Here is a 12,912-nt window from a genome sequence, read left to right on the forward strand (position 1 = left end):
GATACTCCTAACTGCGGAATATTTAAGTGTCTTCCAATTCCTTAATAGGTTGCCTTGAACTAAATCAGATAAAATGTCTGGTGAACAGAAACCCATTGTAAATCATCCAATCGGTTGTGTCACATTGTAGGGCACCCTTTTATGAATGTCAATGAACTCTCATAGGAATTGCTCTGCATATAAAATAATTAAACTAATTGCACAATCTGTTTCCCTAATTCATTGAGTTTTGTATCTCTCGGTGTATTTGACACTGATAATGGCACACACTTGAAAACACAGAGTGCCGTCTCCAGTTGTACAGGTCTAATATTGTTTTCATAAAGCTGCCAGCATTGAAACCTCAGCATTCGAGGACTATCCTACCAGATTTGCTGTTAGATCCCTTTAGAGCGGTTATATCCCTTTACCTTGTTCTGTTATTCCACCTCCCTTGTATCTTCCTTGCACATCCTCCACACATTTTCTGCTTTTGCTTTCTATTTAAAATGATTCTGTACTTCCTTTGTAAATACCTGCTCCATTCTCAGAGAATGCAGTCCACCCTGTTGGTGGAGATTTGGTGTATTATTGTATTGGTCCTCATCAAATTACTCCATCAATTCTGCATTACACTGCTTTGCACAATGTGTATTGACAGTCATGGTGCCTTTCACACAAAAAACTACTTAAAAAAAACTCTATACTACAGTCCAGTACTGGTTGATGTAGGTGTGCACAATCTTTTTAGGACTAGCTTTTGCTGGATCGGTTATTAACCAAAGGAAAAAAAAAATGAAAAGGGATTAAAACAAATGGAATTTCAACGTGACTTTAAACCTATACTTTTTAGCAAAATGCAAAAAATTAATACTTATAACAACTGTGGACCAACACATGCCTAAAGCACATTCTATTTCCTACAAATGTGAGAATCGCTCATTTTCTGGCTCTGGTCCACATCCATTTGAGCTCATTTCATAGAAGTGAACTCTTTGAAGACTTCCTTCTGCTTAGCTGTGAGCCCCGGCTTACATTTATAAATCAGCGCTTGCCAGATCTGCTCAAAGGGTTTTAGTTCTGGCTTACTGTCAGGGTAGTCCATCACCTTGAGATTTTTCAGTGATAGAAAACAGGTAACATGAACAGGCATGCTGGTGTCAGCAGAGCAACACGACACTCACCTCTCACTTTGTTTCCCGGAGGAAAAAACGGCATAAAATAGTGACAGCGGCAGACTGGGAATGCAGAGGAAAGGGGCAACTGCAGCTGAACAAAAATCAACTTAAAGATAATCAATCAGAATAATAGGAAATTAAACGCTTACATAAATACAGGGTGATTGAGAAGTCACTATGCATCTGCAATAATTAACAATACAGTTTATTGACCTTATTCTGTTCACAGTCAGTGTTTTGGAAATGGTCTCCATGTACTTGCAGGTTAAAAAAAAGAACACCGAACTGGAGAACCTAGATGTTTGGCTTGTCAACGGGAGGTAGGGACTCTGCTGGAGGCCTTGCAGAGATTCAGAGTGAATGTTCTGGAAATCGATCATCTGGATCACCCAATCTGTCACGGCAAATGCATTCTTTCCATAGCGTGGCAATAAACATTACAGGGGTAGTGCTTTCATCCAACTTTATGAAAACTGAGATTTGGGGATTATAGGTCTCTGTTTGGCTTGAGATAATGTAATACTTCACAGCTCCATTTCATATTTTGCTATGCCCCCTCCCCCTATATATGTACAGTTAATACAAAACATTTTTTAAAAATTGCAGTGAAATGGCAAATCTATTATTGTTCTCTTACAGTACATATATACATATTAACAGCAACCGCCTTTATCAATCCACTGCTGCATGAAGGCCTCCCCAAGAGGTTTCCACTTGTTTTGATGTCTTTTCCAGGTCATGCCAGCAAAGCTTCTGATTTCATCTTCCCCTCTTTTATTTGGTTGTTTTCTAGCTCTTTTTTCATCTCTCGGGATCGATTGTATAGCTATTGCATTGGTCTGTTCTTCTTGTGTGTCCGGCCCATTGCCATTTTAACATTTTCATTCTTCCAATGATGCATCATACTTTTGTTTGTTCTCAGATCCATTTATTTGTTTTCCTTGTTATTCCAAGCATGCATCTTTCCATACTTCTGAACTGATTTAATATTATATATATGCAGTAAAATCTATGTAATATTTCCATACTGTATCTTTAAGTTTCCAACCTCTTATGCTCCCACATATTGTATATAGAAGCATGAAGCATAAACTCAGTCAGTACAGTAAAGGTTATTTCAATTCAGCTCCATGCAGTCCAAGGAAGCATCCGAAAGGTTTTGAGTTGCATTTGCCAAATTCCATCCCAAAGCAGTTTGAAATGGGTTTAGAAGCAGATAATCTGGGAGTAACCCTCTCATATGTTAAAGAATAGTTTTTCAGTATAATACATATTAACCTTAGCAGTAAAAAATAACAAAGAATCAACACAATAAGAACACAGGTATGTCAAATTAAAACATTAATGAAGATCCTGGATTTCAGTTATTTTTCACTTCATCTGATGCTACAAATGAAGACTGAACTATGCTGCAGTAATTTACATTTAGACATTTTTAAAGTCACGATCACAACATTAGTTATTCATAGTGTAAAAAAAACATCTCTTAATATATTCTGGAAATCAATATTGCATACTTAACCATCAAGCATTCAATGAAAGAAAACAACAACAGCTTTGAACCACCTTTGTGGTGCCCTTAATCGCTTGAATTCTGCACGGCACAGTGAGCACAGTGGTCTATAATTCAATTGGTGATCCAAAAGACAACTGAGAGATGAGCCTGTACCTTGAGATTTTATAGAACAGGGACATGGACACATACAGGGAACTGTAGATTATACCACCAGTCAATCAATGAGCACTGAACAACCAGTAAACCAGAGTTAGAAATATTATATTCTTAAAAAACACACACCCAATTAACACTAAACATTCAATTTCAAAAAAGGTACTTTTTAAAAATAATTCAGGTTATCTAATATATCACTGGGTGTTATAAATGATGCAATGCAGGTAATATAAAATCAGAAAGAACAAAATAAAAAATAAAACAATCAGCGCAAACCTCTTATCTGGTACCCAAGGGTTGCTCACTCCTCTACACTAACATTACACATTAAAAGCAGTGAGAAATATTTTCCACTGAGAGCATATCATATCAATCAATACTGACGACGATGATGATTATGGTTCAGTTTTACTTTTCCCTTCAAAGCACTTTATTTAAAAAAAACACAAGAAAATGTTTTTTCTAGCATCAGATTCGGGGGAAAATAGTTATACTATTTTATGGAAAAACAGTGATCGACAGATAAAAGTACATTTTGCATAGCAAATGCATAAAGCATGGTTTATTAATGCGCCACCGCTTTTGAACTGAGAAAGATACATTTGACTTGTAATAGGTATCCTTCCATTTGATATTTGACTGGATAAAATAAACATTTCAAGAAAAAGCACAGATTAAAATTAAAGTGTGACCTTTTCAAAAAATAAACTGTGTATATAGATTACATAGGCAGAAATTGTATGTGGAAATAACTTGTAGGGAAGGAACCTGTCTGATGAGATAGAGCTGCTGATAAATTATCAACTCTAATTATTTGCCACAAAGATATTCCGACAGATTCTTCAAATAGAATAAACAAAAATCATACACCTAAAAAAAATCCTCTCAGATAAAAATGTCAACAAACTGTAAATAAATAATTTCTTCAGGAGCTGGACACTTTATATAATAAAAAATGTATAGCTCTCAGTCACTTAGCTCTTCTTCATCACTAAAATATGCACTCTTTTTAATCCTTGGACGTCTGGACTCATCAGATGTAGAAGCCTGGTTTGCACTCTCTGCACTTTGTTTGCGCCTAACTTCCTCTTCCTCGAGTTTTGCTTGCTGCAATGAAGATATAAACTTAGAACTAAAACATGCATTACATAACATTTAACAAAAGAGTAGCTAATGTTGAGGTGAATTTTTGGTCTTAAACTCAGTGGAATTGAAAGGACTTTACATTTATCAAGGACTCCCATTCGAAGACTGCATTTTGACTGGAAACTAAACTAATGTCAGATTCCGGTGAGTTTTGGGCAATGCACTGTCATTATATCAAAATGAGGGGTCAACTTTATTAAAAATGCCTCTCAGTAAATGTATTTAGTGAATAACATTATCCATTATTCTGTTATGCTACATGGTTATTCGATATAGGGTTATTCTATATGGAATAGTCTCCTGATCCCTTGATTGTGACATTTGTCCTATATTTATCTTTGGAAAACATTGGTACTGGATTTTTATGAACTACCTGGAAAGCAATAGCTTGGCTGAGACTGTCAAGAGCAGGGTCTTCTCCCTCATCTTCACTTTCCTCTTCCTCGCTGCAGATTGGAAAAAAAATATATATAAATCAAATTATAAGTTATGTTATAATCATCTTCAGTATTTATTGATCCACTGCTGGCTGAAGGCCTCCCCCAAATATTTAAATTGTTTCTATGTAGTCTCTCTTTTCCAGGTGCTAAGGAGAAACTTTGTGAAGGTATAAAACTAATTGAAATACTGAAGCCCACTACAATACTACAGAATTAGACTCCTGTGTTCAACACTTCATCATTGGCTTAAAATCCACTGCAACAATTATACTGCTCTGTTTCAATTGAGCAGGATGCTTCAAGAACCTCCAGCTAAAAGCATAATAAATAACAAAAGCCTTATCTGGGGATATGAGAATATAAAAAACAATATCAACACTCTACTTACACTTCTTCTGGTTCTTCTGATTTCTTCTTCTTCTTCTTCTTTTCTTTCTTTTTTGGAGGTTCTCTTTCACCAAGCAAATTTTTTGGGCAGGCATAACTTAAGTGACCAGAGTCCTAAAATGAAGAAAGGTAGGTTCAATTAGAAGGCTAACAATAAAATGTATGTAGAGTGTGTAACCCCCATTTCACTCTAGAGGAAGCATCTTAAACTCCTTTCCCAACAGGCAGTAGTGTCATCTTGGTTTTGTTTCAACAGTTGCAAGATACTTCATAGGACTGATTAGCTGATTAACTGGATGGATTTAATATTTCTCTACAGCCTGCAGGTTGGTGTACCTTGAATAAAAACACCATTTTAACCATCATCAATAATAAACATGAAATAATAACTATTTTTAAAGTGAGAACTCCAGTTGGAAAGGGGAACATTAGTTGGTTCCAGCAACCAAGTATGAGACCCATGCAATTTCACATTAATTGTGCAAAATATTCAATTTTAAAAGCACCTAAATGAGATGAAGAGTGAAACTGTACTACAAAACACCCAGACATTGATGATTAAATGCATTTTAGACATTTTAAAAATGAAATAAATATAGTAATGAAACAACCACGCAACTTACACCACATTCATAGCACCTTGTCTTGTCTGTATAATTGCGCCTCCTGATGAATTCGGATGCTCGCCCATTGTCAATAGCAATACTGGCTTTCACAGTTCTGCCAAACAACTAAATAGAAAAGGTTAGATATTGTTATCTGACACAGGCCTAATCATTGTAATAAACAACCAAACACTGACCGTTAACATTTCTTATTTCTTACTTGCTTATTATGGAGAGCTCTGGAACAGTTCTGTGCAGATTCCTTGTCAAGGAAAAGTACAAAAGCCACGCCTTTGCTCTTCCTGGTGTCCTTGTCTTTCACTATAGTCACTCTGCAAATTAGAAGTTATGTGAAAAGCAGATTAAAAAAAAAACACTCAGTCAAATATCAATTAAATTCCTAAATCTTCATATACAAGATATCATGCAGATCAACCATCTTTCTTGTTATTGTTGATTATCCAATAAACTTAAATATAAAACAAACAAAAAATAAATGTTCACCTTTAATGACCAGCAACTGTAAAAATCTAGTTTCTGTAGTATTTCCCTGCACCACAGAGTAGATTTTCAATTCTAAATAGGTGCATTCAATAAACTACAAATAAATATATAACATGCGAATGAAAAGGCAACGTATAGTATAGTCACACAAATATATCATAACGAACTTCAGCAAGGTTTATGTCACTTACTTGACAACTTTTCCATACTTGGTAAAAATCTGAAAAGAAAACACACAAAAGACACAAATGTGAATTTAAGAGCCTGAAAGTGTCTTGAAATTCACCTTAATAAATAAGCAAAACTCAAAAGCCAGTTTACATAAATAACAATGCAATGTTTAAAAACAAAAACAAAAAATACATATTGCAGGGAAAATTATTCACACAATATTATCAACATATCTTCCCTAAAGTGTTTTTTAGTGATCACATAAAGAGAAATATAGCAGAGGTCATCTTTCAATGTACTCAATATTTGCAGAGTATATAATGCCCAGCTGTATAAATGGGTACAAATGTAAGTCGCCCTGGATAAGAGTGTCTGCTAAATGACAAATAATGTAATGTAATGTAATATAGTCCTATTTAACAATTGTGGTGGAATGCATTTTCTGATGGAATATGTGTGTGCTTTTTCATTGCTCCCTGCATACATTATATACATTATATAAGTAATGCATGCACTTTACCTTATGCAAGTCGTTATTAGTCAGAGAGAATGGCAAGTTGGAGACATAAACAGTACTTTTACTTGGTGCCAAACCACCGCTCATGTTGTCGTCTGCGTTTGTTACTTTACATATCCCAGCTCTGCAAAATACAACAGATTAACTGTGACACTTGGAAATTAATAACTGGGCAATTACAGAACAAGTGACGGATAAAATACGAATACACGCCAGTCTAATGTGGCAATTGATACGTTACTAGCTACTTCACTATAAATACACACATACCAGTCGAAAATTGCACTGTATTTCCTTCGCCTGCAAGACATCAAACAAGCAATACTTGTGTGTACGGCAGTCGGCGCTGAAAGATGACGTCTCAAGAATGCCTTGATTGGCGTTGGCGTTGTCCAATTAGGGGCCGAATACGGAATAGCCACATTTTACAGCCAATCACGGCGCCCGTTTACCTCCCTGGTGGAAGTGACGCTACGGCCAATGGAAGCCAGTAGTGGATGTTGTGGGGAAAGTTGCATTACAAACAAGCGACATCAACGTGATATAGGCGCAGGATTGTTTTTAATTACGTGCAGGAGCATACATGTGCTCGACGGACACGGTGGAATATAAGCAGTAAATGAAACGGGTAAGTGCTGTGCTTTGAATTAAACCTCATTTACCTTCACTGAGAGATTTAGCAATTTCCGAATTGTGTGTCGTCTATGTTACATATTTATCTCCCCCCCCCCCATTCCAATTCCATGTGTTATTCATGTTCCAGTTCTGTTCGAGTTCCTTTAGGGTCTGTATGTGCCAAAGGGAAAGGGTTCTGGAATTGGAATTTGGAATGGGGCTGGAAAGGGCAAGTGGGATTGGGAAGAGTGGGACTGACACCAACCCTGCATGGCAAACCAAAACAACTCGATTTAGATTTGATAATTGGCTGCATTTGTGTAAACCAAACATTGCTGTGTCGATTTAACTCAGGCACGTCAAATAACTTGTATTATTTTAGCCACTGCGCAAATAATTGTACTGCATACTAGATCTAGTGAATTACAGTAGGCGACATACAGTCCTGCAAGCAATAACTATATCCCAATCCCAAATAGATTGTACACTGTCCACAAGTAACTATGCAAAAGCCTTCTTCCACTGTTATTGATGATTTTTCGCAGTTATTTAATTACGTGGTATGGGATTGTTGATGACTTTAATATAAACTGTTTGTTTCAGTGACTGACCACAGGTTGTATTTCTGCTTTCTTTACTATTACGTCCCTCCTCTATGCTGCACTTATCTTTTGATTTATTTTCAGCTCTATTCCACCAAATTCTTTATGCTGGTCCTGCATGCAACATCTACATTAACTGTGGAGAAAACCGGTTTTGCCAAATTGAAGTGTACTGGGAGTTGCTTCTTATAATAGATTCAAAGTTTGTATATCAATAGACCTCTTTGTTCATATATATATATATATATATATATATATATCATATATTTCCTTCTTTGGCTGTCTGCTTTCTGTTCCCTTTTCATCTATGCTATTTGTTCTTTAGTTAACTTTTCAAAGGTTTGTGGTTGTATCACTTTTATGTAATCCCTTTGTGCGCTTGAGAACTAAAATCTTATTTTCTGAATTCCATTTAATTTGTTATAGCTCTGCATTACACTTTGAATATTCTACTGAACACAGTTTTAAGAGGTAAAACCTAATTTTATAATTGTCCCATAACATATTACCTGCTCTATATGTATGTGTTAAATCAAGTTAATCTGCTCATTTTATACATTTCCGCTCCTTCAGTAAACCACCAATAAAGTTAACTAATGTTCTTGTTTGTTACCTTAAAGTAGATCAGTTACATATATGACTGAAAAATAAAAAAAGTTGATGTACAAATAATTGTTACAGAACATTTTCTTGTTCAGCTATTTGAAAAGAAGACCGTGCAGTACACTCAAGTGTTCAAAGTCTAAAGATGATGAGACTTAATATATTGCTTACTGTATCTCGTATACAGTTGTGTAAATTCTAAATTTGTAAAATGTATTATGCCTGAACTGCACTGTATTATTGTACTTTGTATTACTCTAATATTTTCTAAGTCGCACTGGACAAGGGCGTCTGCTAAGAAAATAATAATAATAATTTTAAACCAGATGCCTGTGCGCTCCAGTCTGTTACTGTTACACTTGAAATTGTATTAGTCCCATTAAAAAATTACAAGAAGTTTGGGGTTTAATTAAAATCTGAGCTGTTGCCATGCTCAGAATATACTTTCCTAATCACCCTAAGTATTTCTGCACAGACATGCAGTAAATTCAAGAAGAAGAAGAAGAAGAAGAAAAAGCTTTCTATATTCGATTCTTAATTGTAAATTCTTCTCACAGGCCTCCAGACATCAAACAGTGGTACCTTGCTGACAACTACAGTCCCTGAACATTTTACAAGTAAGTCATATTTGTACATTTTCTCTTTTTTTAGAAAGGTGTTTTATGTTAATTAAAATCTTCAGTGCCTCACATGATTGACAGTGAGTACAATTGGTTTATCTTTGGGGCTACCCTAACACCCCTGCTTGGATTATCACGTCCAAGCTTGAGGATTTTTACAGTTTACCAATCCAGGCATTATCCAGACCCATTTTGTTCAGGTCATGTGGTCTGAGGAGAGCTCAACTGGGGAAAAAACAATACTTTGAAAATGATTAGATTATATTGATGCTCTTTGGTAGTGCAATATGCATTAGTTGTGTTAGAATAATACACCATGCATGTTATATTACATAATTTAAGAATAAATCTGTAAATGGTTCTTGATTACCATCTTTGATCCCTTATAAAAACAAATTCTACAAAATGAAAAGGTACGTCTCGGTCATGGTCATTTTTTGCATTAGCTGGTGTTTTGCATCAGCTGTTGTTTCACCCTTAGGAAGTTTCTGCATCATTGATTAAAATGGAAAAGTGGACGTATTTAGTGCAATGAAAGCTGCGATCTTGTGGAGTAATTTATTCATTTCATTTAGAGGAGGCTTGGTTACACACTCTCCTGGGATCTGCTGCAATGACAGTGCTTGCAGAAAAAATCCCTTATGAGAAACAGCTGCAGTTCATCTTCAGAAGCAAGCTGCTAATGATGAATTGGACTCGGGGACACATACAATATGTTGTGAGAGACTGCCGGTGTCAGAGATAGACAATTCTACACAACCATATCAAAATTCACCTGTTACTGCAGCACTGAAACTACGATGAAGTATTATTTACAGATACAATATGTTTTTTTCTGAAATTAATAATCAACCACTTTAATTTATCCTTAGATGTTTTATATAAATACATATTATTTGTTAATGCTACGTTTGGACAAACATCTGTATAGTGATTCTGTCGCATACAATCGGTTGCTTGAGCTTTTTGCTTGATATCATCCAAAATGATTAGTTTATAACCTTATTGCAACTTCAAATAATGCCATTCATAAAGCAACAGCTGGTGCACACATCCAAACACATTGATTGAGACACTGAAAAACACACACACATTAGTGGAGTAGAGGAAAAAAAATATGTGAGCATAGAATATGGGCCAAAGATGAAGCTGCAGCACATTTTATCCCATACCACACTGTTGTCATATTTAACACTAAAGTGTAATGTGGTATAAACAACATAATGTGTTTTGTGATTTACTTCAAACTGTCTACCTCAGCTTAAGATTCCATAGTAATCAGCACAATTTGTAATGAAAATTAAACTGCAACAATACAAAGTGAATAGCAAGGTCTTAACATATAATGGTCATATACCTTACCTCTGTTCATTCCCTGTAATGCAGTATTTATCCGTCTCATCCTTACAAAAAAATGGATACATTTAACAAGAACAACAGCAACAATAATAAAATGCATGCATATTTTGTGCATAGTTAGTTTCTCAAATGCACTCGGCTTCTCTGTGGCTCGCTAGATTGGATTAAAATGTAATGTATATAATTGATAATTTTGAAGGAAAGAGTTAGCCTACAGAGTGTTCATGAATTAGTATGATGCTGACGTGTGAAAGGCCAGCATCATAGTAAAGATGTTCAAATTTTAGGCCCAATGCGTCTCCTAATTAACCTTACTCTCCAAAAGGGATAGTGGAAGAATCTCCACATCCATCATTTTCCACAGAGCGAAGCTGTACAAGCATACGAGGAACCATCTGTTATTTTACTTGCACTCAGAGCTCCTTGTTGATGAGGTTATTATCACTTTCACAGTTCATATAGAAGGGCTAATTGATAATAGATTTACTACAGCAGTCAGCTCCATTGGGAAAACTGAGCAGTTTTGTATTTGTTCCCTTTTCACTTTCTCCTAAAGGATTGTGGGAATAATCAAGTGAAATGAAGTGTTTATCTTTGATAAAGCTGAGTAACTGCTCTGTGGTTTAATTCAATCATGCTATCTATTTCAGACACTGGCACACTTTCAGTTACATTGTTGACAACATGATTTTTTTCCTACTTAAATTATTAAGCAAGTCAATAACTGGTAATCTGTTTTGTTTTTATTTTTTTTTATTCTGAAAATCGCCACTGGGAAAATGTTAAAATGTCTATAAAGCACATTTGAAAGGAATGTCTTGTTTTATTTGCTATATATTTGTTTTATTTGTTTGCCAGTATCAAGTAGTTGTTACCATCTGCAACACAGCGATGTGATTGATAACATTTAAATATAGACTGGACAGGATCCTTGGATCACTCAGTTATTAATGGGCACCAAATGAGCACGATGGGTCGAATGGCCTCCTCTCGTTTGTAAACTTTATGTTCTTAAGTAGTGCTTAAAACTAATTTTCTAATGCTGCATCAGCAAGTACAGTTGTTGGCCTGTATGTAGATGCCCCGGTTTATTGAATGGCCACAAATTTTCATCATAATTGTTTTCGTTTTTCTAATTAGTCAGAGATTAATGTGTTAATTTCTTTATTACTTGTGTCATTTGAGCTGCAGTGTCTACAGAGACACCTACAGGTTAATGTATCAATGACAATATAAAAAAATGGAAGTAGCACGAAATGCAGGGCTCTAATGATTGTATAATATAATACAAAAATATGGTTGGAAAGAATGATCCAAATGTCAAAGGGAAATATTAAAGCTTAATTTATATTTTGTTGGGAATATTCTCATTCTGGCCACAGATTGTTTTCTTCGGTCTCCTGATGCTGCTTGCTGAGAGTAATTACATGGTTCGATCTCTGGAGAGCTGTAATTATGGAAACACAGTGCTGTTTTATTCCTGGTATCAGGCCTGAATAGTGAGCAAGCTGGCAATCTTTTTCCGATCGTAGTCTGAGGGGAGCAGCAGGAATATCAGTTGTGTAAATTAAAAAGAGAGATGTCTTTGTCTGAGTTTGCTGGAAGGGGAAAAGTAATGGAAATGTGTTGACTTGCTTTCCTGGAAATGGGAAATAAAACTGTTTATGTAACAAACTGGGACAAATGTCAGACAAGAAGCAAACAATAAAAACCAAAGGTTATATATTGCTCAGGAAAACTATGTGTACTGTGTCCTAAATTATAAATATAGCCTGTGGTATGACTGGGTGTGTGTATGCACAGATATGCAATATAAGCACCTTCTAGAATACATAGAATAGAACCCTGTTGTGTATGTGACGGACCTTCCTTCACAGGAAAATGGTCAGGGCTGTGCACTCCTGATCTGAGGGTAGTGGGTTCAATCCCAGGTGGGGGACGCTGCTGTTGTACCCTTGAGCAAGACACTGTACCTAGATTGCTCCAGTAAAAACCCAGCTGTATAAATGGGTAATTGTATCTAAAAATAATGTGATGTACTGAAACAATTGTCTCCCTGGATAATGGCCTCTGCTAAGAAATCTAATACTTTTTTTTTTAGTGGCGTACAGAAGAGAGCGAGGAGAAATGAGGAACGATGTTCGGTATGAGTACGAGAGAGCTCAAAGGGAGCGCTTTGCTCAAGGAAGAGGGGTGAGTGATTTATTTGAAAAACATTTTTGTGTGACTGGCAGAACCTAGTCTCTCTCTTGTCAAAACAAAATCTAACAATTGAGCAAAAAGCATTTTCTTTCCTTCTCTACAAATTAGAGATGCATTTACAATATAGCCTACTTCTTATGAGCTGATTTTTTAAAATAATACAGTGAGAATATTTTAATGTTTTGGATACATTGTTTAATCTATTTGCTACCTGTGTAATATGTAGCCTATGTATATACGTAGTGTTTGATTTTAGTACTAATAACAATTTATGTATTTTTCAATTTTAATTTAACTAAAAGGTACTTTTAT

General features: G+C 35.6%; 2 protein-coding genes across 7 annotated transcripts in view; one reads left to right on the forward strand and one right to left on the reverse strand.

Annotated features, from left to right (window-relative positions):
- Positions 1-2,917: 2,917 nt before the first annotated feature.
- On the reverse strand, positions 2,918-6,964 carry zcrb1 (zinc finger CCHC-type and RNA binding motif 1). Its single transcript, XM_066724168.1, has 8 exons — positions 6,870-6,964; positions 6,603-6,723; positions 6,103-6,131; positions 5,628-5,739; positions 5,426-5,533; positions 4,804-4,916; positions 4,349-4,421; positions 2,918-3,936 (listed from the first exon to the last, which is right to left on the reverse strand). Exons 2-8 carry the CDS (start codon positions 6,684-6,686, stop codon positions 3,796-3,798), a joined length of 660 nt encoding a protein of 219 aa, XP_066580265.1. The 5' UTR covers positions 6,687-6,723; positions 6,870-6,964; the 3' UTR covers positions 2,918-3,795.
- A 104-nt stretch (positions 6,965-7,068) lies between these two features.
- Positions 7,069-12,912, forward strand: part of LOC136771524 (periphilin-1) — a 63,691-nt gene continuing 57,847 nt past the window's right edge. For 2 of the 6 annotated variants that reach the window (XM_066723869.1, XM_066723873.1), the window contains exons 1-3: positions 7,069-7,227; positions 8,977-9,036; positions 12,500-12,591. In XM_066723869.1, coding sequence (XP_066579966.1) covers position 9,036; positions 12,500-12,591 — 93 coding nt within the window. In that variant the 5' untranslated portion in view covers positions 7,069-7,227; positions 8,977-9,035. Of the gene's footprint in view, positions 7,228-7,900; positions 8,019-8,242; positions 8,288-8,976; positions 9,037-12,499; positions 12,592-12,912 lie in introns of all 6 variants that reach the window. The other 4 variants (XM_066723871.1, XM_066723872.1, XM_066723870.1 and 1 more) reach the window with 4 other exon arrangements.

The sequence above is a fragment of the Amia ocellicauda genome, chromosome 15 (assembly GCF_036373705.1).
Source record: "Amia ocellicauda isolate fAmiCal2 chromosome 15, fAmiCal2.hap1, whole genome shotgun sequence".
Classification (NCBI taxonomy): domain Eukaryota; kingdom Metazoa; phylum Chordata; class Actinopteri; order Amiiformes; family Amiidae; genus Amia; species Amia ocellicauda.